The 22,792-nt window shown below is 37.2% G+C and overlaps 2 protein-coding genes across 13 annotated transcripts in view; one reads left to right on the top strand and one right to left on the bottom strand.

The window, feature by feature from the left end:
* IMMP1L (inner mitochondrial membrane peptidase subunit 1) overlaps nt 1-21,982 on the bottom strand; it is an 80,714-nt gene extending 58,732 nt beyond the window's left edge. For 2 of the 9 annotated variants that reach the window (XM_033205280.1, XM_033205285.1), the window contains exons 1-3: nt 21,855-21,976; nt 8,304-8,364; nt 3,057-3,173 (exon numbers count right to left, since the gene is read on the bottom strand). The gene's annotated coding sequence lies outside the window, so the exon portion shown is untranslated. Of the gene's footprint in view, nt 1-3,056; nt 3,174-8,267; nt 8,365-21,854 lie in introns of those variants that run through there. The other 7 variants (XM_033205279.1, XM_033205284.1, XM_033205281.1 and 4 more) reach the window with 5 other exon arrangements.
* A 67-nt stretch (nt 21,983-22,049) lies between these two features.
* ELP4 (elongator acetyltransferase complex subunit 4) overlaps nt 22,050-22,792 on the top strand; it is a 266,706-nt gene continuing 265,963 nt past the window's right edge. Inside the window, exon 1 of one of the 4 annotated variants that reach the window (XM_033205261.1) lies at nt 22,050-22,343. In XM_033205261.1, coding sequence (XP_033061152.1) covers nt 22,121-22,343 — 223 coding nt within the window. In that variant the 5' untranslated portion in view covers nt 22,050-22,120. The remainder of the gene's footprint in view (nt 22,344-22,792) is intronic. The other 3 variants (XM_033205262.1, XM_033205263.1, XM_033205264.1) reach the window with 3 other exon arrangements.

The raw sequence follows: 22,792 nt of genomic DNA, 5'->3' as shown, positions 1-22,792 counted from the left end.
TGCATTTCACTTCTAAATGAACGTTTTCCTAAACCACTTAAATGTTTTCATGAAGTCAAATCTGTGTTACTTCCACATTTTTTAAAGCCATAATTTCAAAGCTGATTTAACGTTTATGACTGCCATTTTTAACAGGTAATATCATCTAATGTATTATTTTTATTTCAATGTCTATCCTGTCAAATATTTAATAATTGGAAAACAAACACTAAGTCCACTGGACTTCCTATTTGAAGTCATCCTTAAGCAAAACAGTTTCAATAAGCCACAACTGTTCTGCTGGAAAACATGTAAATGATCATATTTATTCCCCAAATAAGGATACACAACCTATGCTATATATATATTAGACAGAAATCAGTCTGAGGTTATCTCAATATCCTGTAAAAACAAAGTGGCTAGACTAGTTGCTGATACCAAAATGAATTTTAAAATGCTAGCACACATTCTCTGCTCTTACAATCAGCAGATGTGACAGAACCGTACTTAAGCCTTCACCTAAGTAATACATAATGTTAGGCAAATGCGTTGATTTTAAATATGAGTCAAACAGAACGCACTGACAACAAAAAGCAAGAATCACCTAAGAAATGTAAAAGAAAACAAAACAAATGAGAAAACACATCACAGTAGCTCTGAGGACAAAAAAGCTTATCAGGCTAGGATAATTTAGAAGAAAACAGTCCAACACAGCATACAATTCTGAGGAAATCACTTTAATTCTGTAAAATGACTGATGTTCACAGTAACAACTCAGAGCCATTAAAAAAAACCTTAAAATGTATTCTGTTTAAGAGAACAAAGACGTACGTTTTTCTAATGAATGAAGTACTCAAAGTAAAACGTCTCAGTGAAAATCAGAATATACAGTGGCTGCCCTTTAGAAGATGAACTGTGATAAAGTGCAGTAACATTATGGGGGCTTTAGATGCGCAACTTTTTTTTTCCTTTTTTTTTTTTTTTGTAATGACCTCTCCTTGCGATAGACTTGCAACCTTCTATGCTAATCCAGTTCTCAGTTAAGAACCAAAAGAGTATCTGATTTTTTCTGCATATTTTCACTTTAATGACTGGATCACTCAAGAAAATGTCCTGATTTCATTTTACTTTAAGTTGTAACTGCCAAAGTAGACAGGTTAGTCTAGTTTCTAGCTCCAATTTGTTAAATGGCCTTGTTCAAGTGACTCAATCTCTCTAGTCCTTAGTTTCTTCATCAGTAAAGTGAAGGAGTTATAGAAGGCACGACATGTTACTAAATAGAATGAGTGTGCTAACAAAATGAAACAAAGAGTTCTTGCATTAGGTCCTGTATCTACATCAATACTGTAACTAGATCTACCTGTATGTACTCTATATTTAAACTATCTCAAACTGTATGTCACTTTACTATATATGTAAGGCCTACAATAAAAGAAATGATAATCATTTCAGAATCTTCCCCAACATTTAATACTGTTACTGTCAGGATATAAACAAATTTATACATGATATGTAACCAGGATATTCTTTAAAACACATTCTCAGCAATGTCATCAAATACTAGAAACAACTCAATGATCTACCAACAGCAGAAAGAATGAATAAATTCTGGCACGTTTAATTCAAAGGGATAATACATAATAACAAAAATGAATGAAATAAAACTACACATAACTACATGGATAACTCTTCAAAACATAATGCTGAGTGAAGGAAGAAAGAATACACAATTCCATAAAGATTAAAAAGAGACAAAAAAAAAAAGTAAACATACTGCTTAGGAATACACGTAAAGTGACAAAATTCGAAATTGTATAAATAATTACCATTAAAGTCATGATACTGGTTACCTCTAAAGAAAAGAAAGTATATCAAGAGTTTCTGGGGCGCCAGTAATACTCTATTATTACAAAGATGCTTGCTAAATATTTAATTTATAATTATTCATTTTATTATATATTTATGTTCCTGTATCATTACATTTTACAACAAAAAGTTATAATTATATACTTTCTAAAATAATACGAATATATTTTTATAAAAAGGAAGGATTCCTTTCTACTGTCAACAATTTCCTTGATCTACATTTCTAATATTTAATGCAATATTTTAATAATGAAGAAACAAGTTACTATGCCTAATTCTCCACAATCCTAATTAAAAGTGGATTTCAGAGGCTTATTTAATAGCTACAAAACAATACCAGGCCTTTAAATAATACAAGATCAGTTATCCTGCTAGATCTTGGCTTAGTAGCTCCATGTTATTTCTGTCTGTTACTTTTCTCAAGAAAATGCAAGCTCATTTAAAAAAAAATCCAAATGATATTCAGGTAATAATTTGAGGCATGCTGCATTTCAAAAAATACAATAGTTTAGTCCTGAAGTAGGAAGAAACACACTTTTAACCTTCACACATTTTAAAATAATTTTGGGAGCACTTGTGTATGCATACAACATGAAGGTCCATGATAGGCAAGTCACAGACAATACAGATGAAAACCACACTGTGAGTACTAGAAAACACGATAGCTGGATTATAGCATAGATATACAATGTCTAACGTCAATTATATTGGCGCAGTTTTATATATTTTATTTGGAAAAACAAAAGTATAGGGAATGGAAATTATTACAGAACATATAATAATACCAGTAAACTAACTTACATTACAAAAAAAACCCACACAATTTACAAAATCCTCAAAGGTTCACCATCTAGAAGCATCCTTCAGTGTGTACAGTTATTCCAACTTTTAGATGCCGCTCAACAGGAAGCAGACAATGAAATTTTGAAACAAGACTATCAGTACTTTCATCAGGCTTCAGGTATCAACATGATGGCAATTGTATAGCACCTTTATAATAGTTGCTTTTGTGTTGCATACTATTGGTTTTTGTGAATGCAGCCAAGGACTCCTCTCCATAGTGGGTCCAACTAACCAGTTATTTGCCCATCTATTAAGTGCCAACTTTACAAAATTACATTGTGTCCAGCAGGGAGCAGCATTACAACAGTCATAAGAGCTAAGTTGAACATGAAACTGACAGAAGAAAAAGGAGGAAAAAGCCCACTTACCATAGGTCTGTCCTATAATTCATTCAATTTTTAGGGAAGTTGCAGGGCTTCCAGAAAAAAAAAAAACATTAAAGCATGTCTCAAAGCATAGGTGGGTGATCCATGATTTCAGGAATCCTAAAGCAGGAAATCAAAATTATATTAGAGAAGGCTTTTTTGAACCATATTGAGTTGAATTAGTAGTATATACTATGACTGAATGACAGTTGTAAAGGTGCATCTTCCTCTTACTGGATCCACGAGATCTTGAATTCACGAATTTGATGACGCTTTCGGAAAAAATGACTTAAAAAAACAGAGAATATTAAAGTCCTTTATCCATCAGAGAATTTAGGTCAAAGAAGAACATAATAGCTAATAGATTATATGAGATCAACCTAGAAAGAACTATGGTCCAAGAGTTAAATGAGTTGACAGGGCAACCATCAACAGTTCATTAAACTCTTCTAGACTCAGATATAGACAGGATACAAACATTAACTTCTACAGGTCAGCATGAATACCTGAGGTTAATTTTAAGAATAAAAAAGCAGTAGAAAAGCAGAATACAATACTAGTAACATAAGACTAAACTAGATATGTACTGAATATGAGGAATGTGTGTGATACAGTAAAAAAAAACCTCGTGATCAGTTATAATATGACAAAGGCAAAATAATACGTTTGATACTGACTTGGATGTCAAAACAGGCCTCATAGTCAACTATAATAATTCTATCTCAGTTTTTATAATTAAGAAAAAAGTTTCATTTTTTATTTTATTTATTTTATATATATATATATTTTTTGAGACAGAGTCTCGCTCTGTCGCCCAGGCTGGAGTGCTGGGGCACGATCTCGGCTCACTGCAAGTTCCGCCTCCCAGGTTCAGGCCATTCTCCCGCCTCAGCCTCCCGGGTAGCTGAGACTACAGGCGCCCACCACCACGTCCAGCTAATTTTTTTGTATTTTTAGTAGAGACGGGGTTTCACCGTGTTTGTCAGGATGCTCTCGAGTTCCTGACCTCGTGATCTGCCCGCCTCGGCCTCCCAAAGTGCTGGGATTACAGGCATGAGCCACCAAACCCAGCCAAAAAGTTTTATTTTTATTTGGAATGTTAAAGTTTGCTTTGCGTGAGTTTGCGTGTGACTTTTCAGTGTCTACTATAAAAAACAAATTTTTGCCTTTAAAACAATATATGCATATTCACTTTTAAATACACATAATTGCATATATCTATATAATATACAATATCACATCAACATATTATTAATATACAAATAATACAACATTTACTTGAAATTTAATTAATATGTAAAATGGTTCATATTTTCTGACAAAATGACACAAGCAGTTTGCCTTGGGCGAATGATATAAAGAATATGGTTTCACTCTAATAATTACCATTAATTTGACTGAAGCTGAAAGAAACTCTGATATATTAATCTTCTACCCGTTAGCAGTAAACTATTAGTTGCATTACTTATCATCTTTTGCTCTCGTTAGTCTTATCTCTTGCCTTCGCTTTTACGCATTTCACTTTTCTGATAATTCTTCATTTCTGCCAATCTATCTTCCTCCTCTTTTGTAATACATTTCTGTATCGATCCAAATTTTTAATTCAATCTCCTCTCTTTATGACACTACCACTTTTTTTTTTTCTTTTATCCTGGTACCTTTAAAAATGAGTTTTCTCCTGTAACAATAGTCTGTTTAAATATATCGTTTCATCCACTTACAAGCACCATGCTTGATCTTAAAAATCTTAACAATCTCACATAATTGGAAGACACAACTAAATACACTTAAATTATATTTGTTATTCATAAAAATTTTTCCTCTGAGTTATTTAAGAACTTGCTAAATGTTTTTAAATTTGATCTTGAAACACACAAAAATTTCAAGGAAATCTAATCTCACACAATCATTCCAAAAAACTGGAGACAACCACTATTCTAATAAAGAGATAATTTAGGATCTTACTACATTGATGTGAATAAATACTGAGTAACCAACTTCTCTAAATCAACAGAACTTTAGAGCTATTTATTCACATATATGTTGGCATGTAATGTACAATATCCACATTAAAAGCAAAGGCACATGCCTATAATCCCAGCACTCTGGGAGGCCGAGGAGGGTGGATCACGAGGTCAAGAGATTAAGATCATTCTGGCAACATGGTGAAACCCTGTCTAGACTAAGAATACAAAAATTAGTCAGGCATGGTGGGGTGCACCTGTAATCCCAGCTACTCGGGAGGCTGAGGTACGAGAATCACTTGAACCCAGGAGGTGGAGGTTGCAGTGAGCCGAGATCATACCATTGCACTCCAGCCTGGTGACAGAGTGAGACTCCAGTTAAAATAAAAAGAAAAAAAAAGCGGTACATTAAACCCCCTACTTCTAATATATATTATAAAGTCTGAGAAGAAAAGTGATTTTCCTGTTCAGCACTCTCTAACATAAACATTAAAGGTATTAGTAGGTTGTAAAAGAATGTCATAATAATTATTCACAAGCTTTGAAATTTTTAAATATTTGTACATAGATTATACAACACCATTTATAATATAATGACCTAGAAAGAGACTACAGTGAGTTGAGACATGTTCCCCCTTCCTGCCTCCCCTACCCAAATTCATATTCACCTGGAACCTCAGAACATGACCTTATCTGGAAAAAGGGTCTTTGCAGATGTAATTAAGGACCAATGTGAGACCATACTAGATTAGAAAGGGTCCTAAATCCAATGAGAATGTCCTCATTAGAGACAGAAAAGGACACAGGAAGACAGAGAGAAAAGAACAACATGAAAATGAAGTCAGCCTGGACTTACACTGCCTCAGGGCAAGGAATAAAATGCCACCAGAAGCTGTAGAAGCAAAGAAGAATGCCCTCTAGAGTTTTCATAATAAACATGGCCCTGCTGACAACCTGACTTCATATTTTTGACCTCCAAAATTGTGAGACAATTAATCTTTGTGTGTTAAGCCACCAAGTTTTTGTTCATTTGTTATGGTAATTTTAGAGAACTAACAGATTTTCATACCAAAAACTGGAGTGTTGCTGTAATAGATACCTAAAAATAGAAAAACAGAAAAAGCCTAGGTTGCCTTGATGAAATTTTTGGTAGAAAAAGAAATCTTAAGAAAACTGTGCTGAGGGCTCAGAAGGAAGACAAGAGGTAAAGAAAACTTCTATCACCTTAAAGAATACATATATTATCATGAACAGAATGTTGACAGAAATAGGAACATTAAAAAGGTTTCCGATGAAATCTCAAGACGGAAATGGTATTAGAAACATGGTATTGGAAAGTAAAGAAAAAGCAGTCCTTGTTGTAAAGTGGCAGAAAACTTGGCTGAAATGGGTTCTACTATGCAGCAAAAAGTAGAATTTGGTAAGCAATTAATTTGAATACGTAGCTGAGGAGATTTCCAAGCAAAGTGTTAAAGGCGTAGACTGTTTTCTCCGGGCTGCTTATAGTAAAATGTAAGGGAAAAGAAATAAATTGAGGAAGAAATTGTTAAGCAAAGAAAAACCTATGATTTGGAGATTTCTTAACCTATCTAAATTGTAAAAGATGCTAAAAGCAAGCTCTGGAGAAGGGCCAAGGGTGTGGCTGAAAAACCTTTTCTGAAGAGATTAGGTATGTGACAAATAGGTTCAATCAATCTTTTCAGCAGAAGCTAAGAACAGAGATGAGGTTATCCAGGAAGGATCTTTGAAGAATTCCCTTATAATGGCAGAGATCCTCTAGACATACATGGGAGACCCACACATTTTAAAATATTCAGTAAACCATGCTACAAACACATGTGCTGTCACCCAGGCTTTGCTGTTCGGTCTATAAAGAACAGGCAGAGTAGATTTAGTATAATTCTTAAGGGTCTTGGGATTTTCATAATGGTAAATGAGCACTGGCTTCAACTTAAAGTCACCAGTTGCCATTTTCCCCTTAGGAGAGTGAGTCTGTCCTGTGAAGCTTCAAAGCCAGGCACTGACTTCTCTCCAGCTATGAAAAGTCCTAGATAGCATCTGCTTCCGACAGAAGGCTGTTTAATCTACATTGAAACTGTGTTACTTCCTGTACACACCTAAATCAACTATCTTTGCTAGATATAGGTAACTCCCTGCAGCTTGCCATACACTTATGTTATGGCTTCTTTCCTTAAACCTCATTAATACAAATCTTTCAAATGTTCTTCTGCAGCTTCCTCACCTCTCTCAGCCTTCACAGAATTGAAAAGAAACAGGATCTTACTCTGGATTAGGCTTTCAATCTGCTATCTTTCAAATGTTCTTCTACAGCTTCCTCACCTCTCTGAGCATTCACAGAATTGAAAAGAAACAGGATCTTACTCTGGATTAGGCTTTGACTTGAAGGAACACTGTGGCTGGTTTGATCCATTAAGACAACTAAAACTTTCTCCATATCAGCAATAAGGTCGTTTCTCTTTCTTATCATTCATGAGTTTATGAACTTTTCCTATTGCATTCATAGCTTAACTGTTTGGCAAGAGGCCTACCTCTTTGCCTGTCTCAGCTTTCAACAAGCCTTTCTTGGTAAGCTCAATCATTTCTAGCTTTTGATTTAAAGTGACAAATATGCAATGCTTTCTTTCACTTGAACACTTAAAGACCACTTTAAAGATCACTGCATGGTTAATTGTCCTAATTTCAATATTGTTATGTCTCAGTGACACAATGAAGTGAATAGGGAGTGAATTGGAAGGCCAGCGAAGGAGAGATGGGGGGACAGCTGGTTGACAGAACAGTCAGCACACATACATTTACTGATTAAGTTTACATTCTTATATAGGCACAGTTTCTAAACAGTGCCTCAAAACAATTACAATAGCAACATCAAAGATCCTGATCACAGATAACCATCACAGATACAATAATGATGAGAAAGTTTAAAATACTGCAAGAATTACCAAAATGTGACACAGAGACACAAAGTGAGCATGTATACCGCAGGAAAAATGGCACCAACAGACTTGCTAATTGCAGGGTTGTCACAAATCTTCAATTTGTAAAAAATGCAGTTCTTCAAAGCTCGATACAGTGAAGCACAAATAAGATGATGCATGCCTATAGTTTGTCTATAAAAAATGTTAAGGGATCCTGAAAAGCCAAAATAATTGTATTACTCCATTTTCATGCTGCTATAAAGAACTGCCCAAGACTGGGTAATTTATAAAGAATAGACGTTTAATTGACTCACAGTTCTGCAGGGCTGGGGAGGCCTCAGGAAACTTACAATCATGGTGGAAGGAGAAACAAATGCATCCTTCTTCACAAGGTGGCAGGAAGGAGAAGTGCTGAGCAAAGAGGGGAAAGCCCCTTATGAAACCATCAGATCTCAGGAGAACTCACTCACTATCACAAGAACAGTATGGGAGTAATCACCCCCATGATTCAATTACCTCCTACCAGTTCCCTTGCACAATATGTGAGGATTATAGAAACTACAATTCAAGATGACATAAGGGTGGAGGCATAATCAACTCATATCATTCCACCCCTAGCCCTGCCCAAATTTCATGTCCTCACATTTCAAAGCACAATCATGCCTTTCCAACAGTTCCCTAAAATCTTAGCTCATTCCAGAATTAACCCGAAAGTCCAAGTCCAAAGTCTCATCTGAGACAAGGCCAGTCCCTTCCACCTATGAGCCTGCAAAATCAAAAGCAAGTTAGTTACTAACTAGATACAATGGGGGTACAAGCATTGGGTAACTACACCCATTCCAAATGGGAGAAATTGCCCAAAACAAAGGGGCTAAGGGCCCCATGCAAGTCCACAATCCAATAGAGAAGTCTTTAAACCTTAACATTCCAAAATAATCTCCTTTGACTCCATGTCTCACATCCAGGTCACACTGATGGAAAAGGTGGGCTCGCAAGGCCTTGGGCAACTCCGCCTCTATGGCTTTGCAGGGTACAGCTCCCCTCCTGGCTGCTTTCATGGGCTGGCTTTGAGTGTCTGCAGCTTTTCCAGGTGCACAGTGCAAGCTGTAAGTGAATCTACCATTACGGGATCTGGAGGACCATGGGCCACTTCTCACAGCTCCACTAGGCCGTGCCTGTGGGGACTCTGTGTGGGGGCTTCAACTCCACATTTCCCTTCTTCATTGCTCTAGCAGAAGTTCTCCGTAAGTGCTCCACCCCTGCAGCAAACTTCTGCCTAGACATCCAGGCATTTCCATATATCCTCCGAAATCTAGGAGTAGGTTCCCACACCTCAATTATTGACTTCTGTGCACCCATAGGCCCGACACCACATGGAAGCCACCATGGCTTGGGGCTTGCACCCTCTGAAGCAATGGCCTAAGCTGTACGTTTGACCCTTTAAGCCATGGCTGGAGCTGACACAGCTGGGATGCAGGACACCATGCCCCAGGACTGCACAGAACAGGGGTAACCCTGGGCCCTGCCCAGGAAACCATTTTTTCCTTCTAGAGGCCTGTGATGAAAGGGCTGCCATGAAGGTCTCTGACATGTCCTAGATGCATTTTCCCCATTGTCTTGGTGATTAACATTGGGCTCCTTGTTACTTATGCAAATTTCTGTAGCTGTCTTGAATTTCTCCCCAGAAAATGAGTTTTTTCTTTTCTATCACATAGTCAGGCTGCAGATTTTCCAAACTTTTTTTTTTCTTTTTGAGACGTAGTCTTGCTCTGTCCCCCAGACTGGAGTGCAGTGGTGCAATCTAGGCTCACCACAAGCTCTGCCTCCCGGATTTACTCATGCCATTCTCCTGCCTCAGCCTCCTGAGGAGCTGGGACTACAGGCGCCCACCACCACGCCCGGCTAATTTTTTGTATTTTTAGTAGAGACAAGGTTTCATCGAGTTAGCCAGGATGGTCTCGATCTCCTGACCTCGACATCCACCTACCTTGGCCTCCCAAAGTGCTGGGATTACAGGCGTGAGGTACCGCGCCCAGCCCAAATTTTCCAAACTTTTATGCTGTGTTTCCTCTTGAACACTTTACCGCTTAGAAATTTCTTCCACCAGATACCCTAAATCATCTCTTTCAAGTTCAAAGTTCCACAGATCTCCAGGGTAGTGGCAAAATGCCATCAGTCTCTTTGCTAAAGCATAGCAGAGTTACCTTTGCTCCAATTCCTAATAAGTTGCTCATCTCCATCTGAGACCACCTCAGCCATTTACTTCATTGTCCATTATCATTATCAGCATTTTGGTCAAAGCCATTCAACAAGTCTCCAGGAAGTTCCAAACTTTCCCACATCTTCCTGTCTTCTGAGCCTTCCAAGTCTCTAGGAAGTTCCAAACTTTCCTACATTTTCCTGTCTTCTGAGCCCTCAAAACTGTTCCAACCTCTGCCTGTTACCCAGTTCCAAAGTCACTTCCACGTTTTCGGGTATCCGTATAGCAGCGCCCCACTCCCTCAGTACCAAATTCCTGTATTAGTCCATTCTCATGCTAGTCTTGGGCATGCACAAAGAACTGCCTGAGACTGGGTAATTTATAAAGAAAAGAGGTTTAGTTGACTTACAGTTCTGAAGGGCTGGGAAGGCCTCAGGAAACTTACAATCATGGCAAAAGGACTTACACACACTGATTTCAAATGTTGAAATTATTATTTTAAGCCCTGAGTCAAAATTTAGTACAAAGTTATAGTAAGCAAAAACATGTGGTACTGGTATAATGACAGATCTATAGACCAATGGAATAGAACAAAGAGCACAGAAATAACGTTGACATAAAAGGTCAAATGATTTTTGACAAGGGTGCCAAGACTATTTAATGGGGAAAAGGCAGTCTTTTCAACACACGGTATTGAAAAAACTAGGTATCAACATAAAGAAGAATGAAGTTGGACTTTCGTCTTACACCATATAAAATTAACTCAAAATAGATCAAAAACCTAAATGGAAGAGCTAAAACCATACAACACTTGATTGGCCATGATTCATTGGATATGGCAACAAAAACACAGGCCACAAAAGAAATAAAAATACATAAACTGGACTGACTCAAATTAAAAACTTTTGAGCATCAGAAAATACTATCACAAAAAGAAAGTATTTGCATATCATACATCTAATTAAGAGTCAAAATCTAGAATATATAAAGAACTCCTATAACTCAAAACCCCCCAAAAAACAAAACAAAGCCATTACTCAATTCAAAACCGGAAAAGGTTTTCAAAAGACATCTCTCCAGACAAAGTATATGAATGGCCAATAAGCACATGAAAAGATGTTAAACATCCCTAGTCATTAGGGAAATGCATATCAAAACCACAATAAGATATCACATCATATGCATTAGGATGACTATTATCAAAAAAACAGAAAATAACAAATGTTGGTAACGATGTGGTGAAATTGTAACCCTTCCGCACTCCTGGTGGGAATGCAAAATGGTACAGCCAATCTGGAAAACAGTTTGGTGGTACCTTAAAAAATTAATAATAGAATTTTCATATAATCCAGTAATTCTACTGTACGGTATATACCCAAAGGAAATGAAAACAGATATTCAAACAGATACTTCTATGCCAGTGTTCAGTGTAGCACTATTTACAATAGCCAAAGGTAGAAACAACCTAAGGGTCTATCAACAGATGAATGGATAAACAAACTGTGATATGTGTGTGTGTGTATTATAAATGTTATCTTATATGTTATAATTTAAATATGTAATCTGATATATGATAATCATATATAATAGATAATCCTACATATACTACATTATATAATCTGTATAATTTCATATATCTGAGTATATATGATGATGTTATATCATATATCTGATATCATGTATGATCTTATATATTACATAATATAATCATATATGATATACTGGGACTACAGGCACCCGCCACCACGCCCGGTTAATTTTTTGTATTTTTAGTAGAGATGGGGTTTCACCGTGTTAGCCAGGATGGTCTTAATCTCCTGACCTTGTGATCCACCCTCCTCAGCCTCCCAAAGTGCTGGGATTACAGGCGTGAGCCACCACGCCTGGCAAGTTACTTATCCTTTATGTGACTCCGTTAATTTCTGAACACACTCATCTATAAAATGTGTGAGGATTTAATAATATATATAAAGCATTCACAACATTACAGAGACTACAATAGGCATTCAACAAAAACATTACTTAATATCATTAGTCACCAATACATCCATGGATAGAGGAGTGGAGATACTAAAGAAGATACTTTACATTTCAGTTTTACCATGTGCCTTCTGATTCAAATATCATGCCTAAATGGGATTCTGGTTCAAAACTGCAGATAAATTTACTGCTACCCTCTTCAAAAACTACACTGAGGGCCGGGAGAGGTGGCTCTCGCCTGTAATCCCAGCACTTTGGGAGGCCAAGGCGGGCGGATCATGAGGTCAGAAGATCGAGACCATCCTGGCTAACATGGTGAAACCCCATCTCTACTAAAAATACAAAAATACCAGCCAGGCATGGTGGTGGGCGCCTGTAGTCCCAGTTACTCAGGAGGCTGAGGCAGGAGAATGGCGTGAACCCAGGAGGTGGAGCTTGCAGTGAGCTGAGATCACGCCACAGTACTCCAGCCTGGACGACAGAGCAAGACTCCATCTCAAAAAGAAAAGAACAACAACAACAACAAAACTATACTGAAACAATAGTACATTTTAAAAAATAAAAGGAAACGCTGAGAAAAGGAGTGAAAGGAACACTACAGATTTTCAAGAATTTCTGGAAGACAGGGCATATAAAATCAGAGTGATAGGTTGAAAAGAATGGACTGAACGACAGTCCAGACATAGTTAGCAAAGTATAGTTCACAGGGCAAATCACCTAGCCCATCACATGCTTTTGCATTTTTAAATGACTGAAAGAATAAAGAAACAGCATATATTTTGTAACATGTGAAAACTACATGAAATTCAAATTTCAGTTTCCACAAAGTGTTACTTAAACACAGTCATACTCATTTGTTAATGTTATTTTTGGCTACTTTCCCATGGCAGAGTTAAGAGGTCATATTACCTGCAAAACCTAAAATATTTACCATCTAGTCCCAGAATATATATGCCCACCCCTAGCCAAGCACAAACACAGGAATGCTTCAGGAAGATGAGACGTTTCTTCCTGTGACTCCAAAGGGGTTCTCAGCTAAATCAGCAGTTCTGGAGGCTAACTGATTAAACAAATAAATAAGTAAGTAAGTAAGTAAAAAAAGTATAATCTGCCTGAGAAGAATTTGGTCTCCAAGTATGGAGGTTGGAGAGCCAGGTTAGGGGCCTCCTTATCTGGCTATTAGAGAAGGACTGGTCTGTGTACTTGCTCCTTGATTATACACATTGAAACAAAGCACATCAATAAATTAAGTCCTACCAACCCACAAGAAAATTGGTCAGTCTTTTTTTTTTCATTTAGGCTAAAGATTTGATGAGAAATAAAGAAAGAGAAAACCCACTCCAGTTACTATATTATTCCACTGGTCCTTTACTTACCAACATGAATAAACAGCCAACATTTAAGGAAACCATGAGCATGAGAAAGAAGGTCCATAATGAAAATAACTAATCTGAATAAGCAACCCTGGAGAAATCAGAGGTAATTCAGGGAGGAAAAAAATTATATGTCTCTGTAAAACAAGAGATGTATAATTAAAAGAACAGAGTTTAAACATAAAATATATGCCTCTCCTCTACCACCTTCTCCCATTCACAAAAAATAGAAAAGGCGGAGAAAAAGTTGAAGAGGAACAATCCAAAGGAGTATAATCTTCCTAAACTTTCAGGAAAAGATACTCCTGTCTCCTCTCCAAAAATCTATTACACACACACACACACACACTCCCCAAAAGGAGGGTGTTGAAAGGACACAGGGAACACAGGGCAAATGAAATAAAAATACATAGAGCTGTAGACACATTTTTTTCTTTTTAATCTAGAGCAGAAGTTGCCAAACTAGGGTCCATGAGTCAAATTCTGCAGACTCTGTTTTAGCAAATAAAGTTTTACTGGGACACAGTTGGGCTCATTCATTTACACGTTATCTGTGACTGCTTTTGTGCTCTCACAGCAGAGTTGAAAAGTTGTAATAGAGACCATATGGACCACAAGGCCTAAAATATTTACTATTTGGTCTTTTATAGAAAAAGGTTGCCAAAGCTTGATCTAGAGCTGTGTGACTTAATATAGTACAAACTAGCCATATGTAGCTGTTTAAATAAATAAAATAACTAAACTTAAATAAGATTAAAATTCAGTTCCTCTGTCATATCAGTCACATTTTAAGTACTCTATAATCATATGTGTTTAATGACTATTGTACTGGACAGTGTAGATACAGAATATTTCCATCAACACAGTAGGTTCTACTGGACAGGGCTCATCTGGATATTACAATAGATTATCATAACTGCATTTTAATTATGGCTTTAACAATTGCTACACTGAAAAAACATACCTAAGGGCTACAGTCTCAATGTGTCCCCCAAAAAACATGTGTTGGAAATTTAATTCCCAGTGCAGTAGTGTTGAGAGGTGAGGCCAAATAGGAGGTGGTTAGGTCTGAGGGCTCCACCCTCATGAATGGATTAATGCAAATTATAAATGGGATTGAGGCTAAGAGTTGACTCTTGTTTTTTCTTGCCCTCTCTCGGGCCCCTCCACTATGTGATAACACAGCAAGGACACCCTCGCCAGATACCAGCCCCTCAATCTTGGACTTCTTAGTTTCCTGAATTGTGAGCCAATATCTGTTCATTACAAATGACCCAGTCTCAGGTAGTCTGTTACAGCAGCACAGAATGGAATAAGACACTCAGAGAAGCAGGAAGAAGAAATACATTCAGAAAAAGACAGAAATTAGGGGTTTTAGAAATGAAAATAATGGCCAAGTATGGTGGCTCATGCGTGTAATCCCAGAACTTTGGGAGGCCAAGGCAGGTGGATCACTCGAGGTCAGGAGCTGGAGCCCAGCCTGGCCAAAACAGTGAAACCCCATCTCAATAAATAAATAAATAAATAAATAGCTGGACATGGTAACACATGCTTGTAATCCCAGCTATTTGGGAGGCTGAGGCATGAGAATTACTTGAACCTGGGAGGTAGAGGTTACAGTGAGCCAAGATCATGCCACTGAATTCCAGCCTGGGCAACAGAGTGAGACTCTGTATCAAAAAAAAAAAAAAATAAGAAATGAAAATAACGAATGCATAAATCAAATACCTTGGTGTATGAAAATACCACTGAAACAGATATCTTTAAAGTCCTTTAAAGTACTTCAAAGTCAGAGAGAAAAAATGCGAACTGAGAGAAAATTCAAAGATGTAGTACTACAAATGAGAAACTAAATTTGAACATAGATGTGGAATAGATGATAAAATAATTCAAGGTTGAGAACGTAATGAATGCTATCACATTTGAAAGTAATAATAAAGTTTCCTAAGAAAACACATTCAAAAAGAGGTAGAATAATTATATAGAACAAGAGCCACTAGTAATTTTATAAATTGTGTAATAAATGGATCCAATTTGGTTCTGAGTTAATGAAAATAATGTTTGCTAGGATATCTAACTTTCATCTTATCCTGCAAGAAACTCATTAAAACATACTTCATATTCAGACAAACTGAGAAACAGTAGTCAAAATAATAAATTTCACTCTAACACTACCCATTGGTTCAGGATTTATTTATTTCTTTAGAGAGGAGCTTCAGGAGCCTGTGGGATCCTTCAGGCAAAATCAGTAGATGTGATTTTTTCATATGGAATAGTTTTAAATATTTGGCCTACTCCCAGGCTTCCATAATTATTCAAACTGAAGGGAAATTGATCACATCTCAGCAGAAATGTCCACGATAATTAGAACATCACACACGCTTTGATTAACACAGTAGATTTATGTCTATGAGACTCTGGTTGACACGTAAAAGGAATACCAGTCAGCCATTACTTAATTCCTCATGTTGGCTACATGCAAATATGAAGAAAAGTCCCAAACCGAATGACACACAAATGTTGGCCCATTCTCTGAAATTTCTTTTTCTTTTTTTGCTAAAAATTTTAATGTTTTTGTGTTGATCATTAAATACATCTTATTTGCCTTTATTTTTTCTTGTAGATAGATTTACTTGACAAATCTCCTTGAACTAAAACCCTTGGACACACTTACCCTATTACACTGCACATTCTAAGACATGCCTATACAATGGCTTTTTAAGTTTTAATTCAAATACCCCAGTTTTACTAAAATTATGAAGAATATAAGTACTCATTTGCCCTGATCGGTCCCAGCTTACTCCTGCTTTCCTGGCATCCAATATAATTCAGTATTTCAGTACTTTCAAAAGTGTCCTAAATAATTCACGGACCAAAGAGAAAATCAAAACAAAAATTAGTAAATATTTTGAAATAAATGACGAAAACATAAAATGCCATAAGTTATAGGAGCAGCTAGTGCACACCCTTAACTACATACAGTCTATTAGAAAAGGCAAAAAATCAATAAATTAAGCTTTTAGTATAAGAAGAAACAAACAAAACCTCAGCAAAACGAAGGAATGTAGAAGGAAACAAATGATAAATAAATAGTAATTGATTAAATAGAAAGCAGAAAATAAAGACTGAGAAAAACCAATAAAGCCAAATTTGAGTTTGTTTTAAAGATTAAGTGGAAAATCCCTAGCAAAATTAACAATGAAGAAAAAAAAGGAAAAGAAACTCATTGTCAATTGCTGATATTTATTTACCAGCAATAAATAAAAGAAGAAATCACTACAGTCACAAAAGGATAATAACAGCTCATTCCAGTATGGCAAAGTAAGCTTATAACAGACATATCCTACCATAGATAACAACTATAAACTCTGAACAAAACACAAAAATCAATTACGTGAAGGCTCTACAGATTTAATAGAAGCAAACAGATTTTGCTGGGTAGTCAAACTTAGGTAAGAAGGAATTGCCACAGGGTAAGTTTCCCATTTTTACTGATTTAACCTGAGGTCAACACAGTACAGTGTGGCTAAAATTCTGAGAGAAAGAAAGCCAGCCTCCTGAAGAACCTGAAGACACACACTAACCAATGGAAAGTCCAGAAAGAAATCTGCCTAATTTATGTGTGACTTTATTTATTAAAAAAGTGATGATGCAATATAGCAAGGAAAGAATCATTTTTTCAATAAATGGTGCTAGGTCAATAGGATACCAACATAGGAAAAACAAACGCATCTTTACCACTGCCTCATACCAAACACAAAAAAGTCAATTCCAACAAAGTACAGACATAAATATTTAAAAGTAAAACATCAGGGGTTTTAGGAAAAAAAACATGGAGATCATCTTCGAAATTATGGAGTAGGCAAACATAGCCATAAAGCACTAGCCACAAAGAAAAAATTGTTAAGTCAGAATATATTTTGACTGAAATCAAAAGACAAGAAAATGAAAAGGCAAGCTACAGACTGATAGAAGATATTTGTAATTATTTCATTTGAAAACTAACTCTTATCCAAAATATAAAAGAACTCCTACAAATCTACGGGAGAGAGGCAGACAATCCAAATCTGTAAAATTAAAAAATATAGATAGACCCTTTCACAACAGAGGTTACCCAAATGGCCAATAAGCATATAAACGGGTGCTCAATTTCATCAGTCCAAATCCAAATGACAATGACACACCACAACCCTCTTAGAATAGCTGAAATGAAAAGAAAGAAAAATATTGTGTTGATGGGATGAGAAGTAACAACAATTCCCAAATACTCCTGGTAAGAGTATAAACTGGTACAATTGAAGAAATGGCCACAAAAGGGAAACTATCCAAATCTCTTTTAACAGTAGAACAGATAATGAATTATAGTACATTTATATACTACTATACAGGAATAAGAATAGATCAGCCACAACGATACACATTAACAAGGATCATTTCACAAAAATAATGTTAAGCAAAAGAAGTCAAACATGGAATCTAATAGTAGATCCAATGGAATCTAATAGTTGATCTCATAGAAGTACAGAGTATAACAAAAGTGGAAAAGTAGAAAAACAGGTAAAAGAAATCTGTGGTGCTACAACTCAGGACTATAGTTTCTCTTTGTGAGTATAAAGACAGGAAGGAGGCAAAAAAGGAATTACCAGAGGTTGAGGAACTCCCTCTGTGTAGACATGACCTTAATATTCATTCCTTCAATCATGCTGCCAGAATACCAGCAGGCCCAGTAGTGAACCTTCACAGTATCTCTGCTATATACTTTACCTGCACAGACACAACAGTGATATGGACTCCAGGGCTAGGGAAGCCACTGAAAAAACAACTGAAGAGGTGTCCACTTGTATCAGAAGGTGCTAGTTGCCTACCATGTTCATTATGTTTTCTGGTATATCTCAAATTGCAGGATTTACAACAGTCAATCAAGGAAGTTATGGAAACATTGTGGATATGGAGAAAAAGAAAAAAAAACGTCGGGAGGGAACAGTTGTTTAAGATAGGGATCTTGGAGAAATTCAACAGCTAATAGACACCACACCAGAGGAATTAACAGAAGATGACTTGATGGAGATGAATGCTTCCACACCAGTACCAGATGATAAGAAAGAAGAAGAAGCAGTGCCAGAAAACAAACTGACATTAGGCAATCTGGCAGAAGTCTTCCAGTTATTCAAGACTGCTTTGACTTCTTCTGACATGGACCCCTCCTATTACACAGATACTGTAACTAAAGCAAACCATGGAAGAAGAATTGGTACTGTACAAAAACATTTTTTGAGAGTTGAAAAACCAAAAGACAAATTAGTATGTATTCCCATAAAGCTATATTGAGTGGGTCTACCTGTCCTGCCTCCCCTACCACCTTCTCCATCTCTGGCACCCTTGAGACTACAATACCAACCCCTCCTCTTCCTTCTTCTCCTCAGTCTACTCAACATGAAGAAAATAAGAACAAAGACCTGTATAATGATCCACTTCCACTTAATGTATGGCAAATATATTTTCTTCCGACGATTTGCTTAACATTTTCTTTTCTCCAGCTTACTTTATGGTAAGAATGCAGTACATAATATATATAACACACAAATTATGTGTTAAACCACAGATGTTATTGGTACAGCTTCCAGTAGTCAAAAATAGATCATTAGCAGTTAAGCTTGGGAGGAGTCAAAAGTTACATGTGCGTTTTCAACTACATGGGTGTGGGGGTCGGCACCCCTACCCCGATCCCCACATTGTTCAAGGATCAACTGTACTTTATTAACCAGTTTACCCATCTATCTTCCCCAACTGTGAACTCAAAGAGTACAGAGACAGTATTTGTTTTTCTCCTGTAAACTGAGCTCTGTTGCACTTCCTAGAATTTAGTATGTCCTTCATAAAGAATTAATTAATAACACACCTAAATATATAACTTTTTTTTTTGAGACGGAGTCTCGTTGTGTCGTCCAGGCTGGAGTACAGTGGTGTGATCTCGGCTCACTGCAAGTTCCACCTCCTGGGTTCATGCCATTCTCCTGCCTCAGTCTCCCAAGCAGCTGGGACAATAGGCACCCACCCCCAACGCCTGGCTAATTTTTTTTTGTATTTTTTAGTAGAGACGGGGTTTCACCATGTTAGCCAGGATGGTCTCGATCTTTCGTTTTCCCAAGATGATGATAGTGGTGCTTTGTTTGCCTCATTACTGGAACTGAAGAATTATTTTCCAACTTCGACTTGGATTATAATTCTGGAAAGTTGATCTATATACATACCAAAGTATTCATGAAATTAGGATAAATATCTGGTATAACACTATCATTGGATAAATATGCTTTTTTTTGTATTTAAGTAAATATAGTAGGAAACAAGGGAATATGTAGTATAGAAGCCTATAAAAACGAATTATATCATTATGTTAAGTGAAATAAGCCAGACACAGAAAGACAAATATCACATGATCTTACTCATAGGTGGAATCTAATAGTTAATCTCACAGAGAGTATAATGGTGTTTACCAGAGGCCAGGATGGTTGGCAGGGCGATGGAGAGAATTTGGTCAAGGATACATAATTTCAGTTAGATAGGAGGAATAAATTTCAAGAGATCTATTATATAACATGAATTTATAGCAAGCTGGCTATAATGATGATATATTGTATGCTTTAAAAAAATGTAAAGAGTGTAAATGTTATGTACTCTTACCACAAAAATGATAACTATGTGAGGTAATGCATTGCTAATTAGATTTAACCATTCCAGAATGTACATACACTTCATAGCATCATGAGGTACACAAAACAATGCTATCTGTCAAAAAATAATTATTATATGTAGTATTTCAAAAAGTTCACAGCATCAAAAATATTTGTAGGGGTGCAGGAACGGAGAGCATCAGGAAGAATAGCTAGTGGATGCTGGGCTTCTAGGTGGTTGGTTGATCTGTGAAGCAAACCACCACAGCACACATTTACCTGCACATCCTGCACGTGAAGCCCAGAACCTAAAATAAAAGTTGAAGAAAAAAATATTCAAGAAGTTTCTATCTGATATTGGACTGCTTTGTCACTTTTTGTTTTGGTCTTCCTAGTGCTTATTTACTACAGGACAAAATTTGCACATACTATTTAATGTGTTCATTTTAAGTACTATGTTGTTTTCTATGTGTTTATTTTATCTTCTCCAGATGAGACCATTATTATTACCATAGTTCTAAAAATGACAAGATTAAGTCCAAACGGACAGTAATCACTCAACAGCTATTTATTGAGTAACTTAAAGATTCAATATGAAAGCAACCTTGATAAAAGCTTTCCAGTTGATACATTGTGAAACAGGGTTTTTTTCCCAAACATGGTTCTAAAACACAAGCAAACAAACAAAAATCTTCCCCAAATGAAAAACTCCAGTCACTATTTAATCATACTAATTTCAATTTATCAAATAAAATCAGCCCAAAAATTTCAACAGGTCAGTGAGATTTAAAACAATTCGATGGCAAGAATTTCAATGAGGTTTGGCTCTAATTAAAAGGTATCACAGATCACTGTCAAAAGTCAGTAACTCAGTAGGGTAGTAATGATCTCGGAGTTCTTTTTAATTTAGACATTTGTCAATCATGGTTGCCTTTAAACATCACTTACCCACTGTACCTGTTCAGTTTTGAGAAAAAATTTAAATACAAAAATACAATTCAAAATACATGTTTTTTCCACACATAAAATTCGTATTTTAGTAATAAACTCTCGATTCAGGGTTCAGAAAATAAAGTAGGTATACTTCTAATTCTCCCTAGCAGCTTTTTTGGGGAAAGAAACCCTAAGTATTTTCTGTTATTTGCAGCTCCTTTAACAGTAAACGACAATTAAATATGTGAACAAGGTTGTCAGAGTAACACTTGTCATTTACACCGCTTAGGACAGACATTCAAGACTTCCAGAAACACTAATTAAAATTAACAAAAGCTTCTTATCGGAACTTGTCAGAGAGGTATATTTTGTCAGACACTGGAAAACCACAAAGTTCAAGAGTTTTCGCTCTAAGATTTAAATCCAAACCACCTACCAGTAGGCACTAGCGAACTAAGCCCGGACGCTCAGCAACCAACTCATTAAGGTAAGGGATCCCATCCTTTCCGTATAACACAAAATTAAGAAAAAGACATCGTGGAGAACACGGAGTGAATTTTCTGTCAGAAATCAGAAGATATACGAGCAGGAAAAAAGTCTCTCCTCACACACAGCGGAGAAAGGTGCAAGCTACTACCAATTGCTTGAGAAGCCCTAAGGATTTATCGGTTCACCAACCTTTTCTTTAACTCAATGTGAATGAAGGCACTCAAAAGGAGAAGAACGTTACGTGATATTACCTACCTTGGGCCCCAAAGAACCCCGAAGACCCTCAAACAGGACACAGGTGGGCCTTTCTCACCTGGGCCCCGCCGAAGTCGACCGTCCTTACGTAGAGCGCACTTTTCAGCAATACGCCTTCCCATTGGTTGGCTCGGGAAGGACGTCTCAGTCCTATTGGTTACGAGAGCCGCGGTTGGGGCGAGGAGGCGGGAGTTTGGGACTGGTTCTGACAGGCCGGGGGTTTGCGTTCCCAGAGTTCCTATTGGGTTAACACTGCAGGCTCTAAGATGGCGGCAGTGGCAACCTGCGGCAGTGGTGCGTTGACTACTGGGTCTGCAGTGGCGACAGCCAGCAAGAGCAATGTCACCAGTTTCCAGCGGAGGGGTCCTAGAGCCAGCGGGACCAACGACAGCGGCCCTCGACTGGTGTCCATTGCGGGCACGCGACCGTCGGTGCGGAATGGACAGCTGCTGGTATCAACCGGGCTCCCAGCCCTGGACCAGCTCTTAGGTCGGTTCAGAGCGGAGATCTGGGCTCAACCGAGGGGAAACTTAGGGAGGGGACCTGTCGGGGAAGCCACTTTGATCCCACATCTCTCTCTGACCTCTAAACCTTCGGAGGAGGAGACAATAGCCTAGTCTGATTGAGATGGAGGGGAATACGGGTTGTGTGGAGACTTCTGAGTACTGTTAACTAAACATGTTTTAGTGCCCCCGCTCTCTATTTCGTTCCCTGCCCTCCAACCCCTTTTCAGATTACGGCGGAATTCGTCCATGCTTTTTACCCTGAAATGCTTTCTCGTCAAGGGAAGACATTAATTTATGGAGATGGGCTTTCATTCAGGATACCTCCCTTCTGCTGTCTCCAGGCAGCTCACTGTTTAGACTAACTACAAAAGTTTGTGTAATTGTGGGAGACAGGCTTCATTAGAAGATGGTGGAAAAAAATGATTTCCCCTC

Source organism: Trachypithecus francoisi, unplaced genomic scaffold (genome assembly GCF_009764315.1).
Source record: "Trachypithecus francoisi isolate TF-2019V2 unplaced genomic scaffold, Tfra_2.0 Lachesis_group8, whole genome shotgun sequence".
NCBI classification, from domain to species: Eukaryota; Metazoa; Chordata; class Mammalia; order Primates; family Cercopithecidae; genus Trachypithecus; species Trachypithecus francoisi.
Note: the sequence above shows the minus strand (reverse complement) of the source record. Positions and strands in the feature narration are given on the sequence as shown.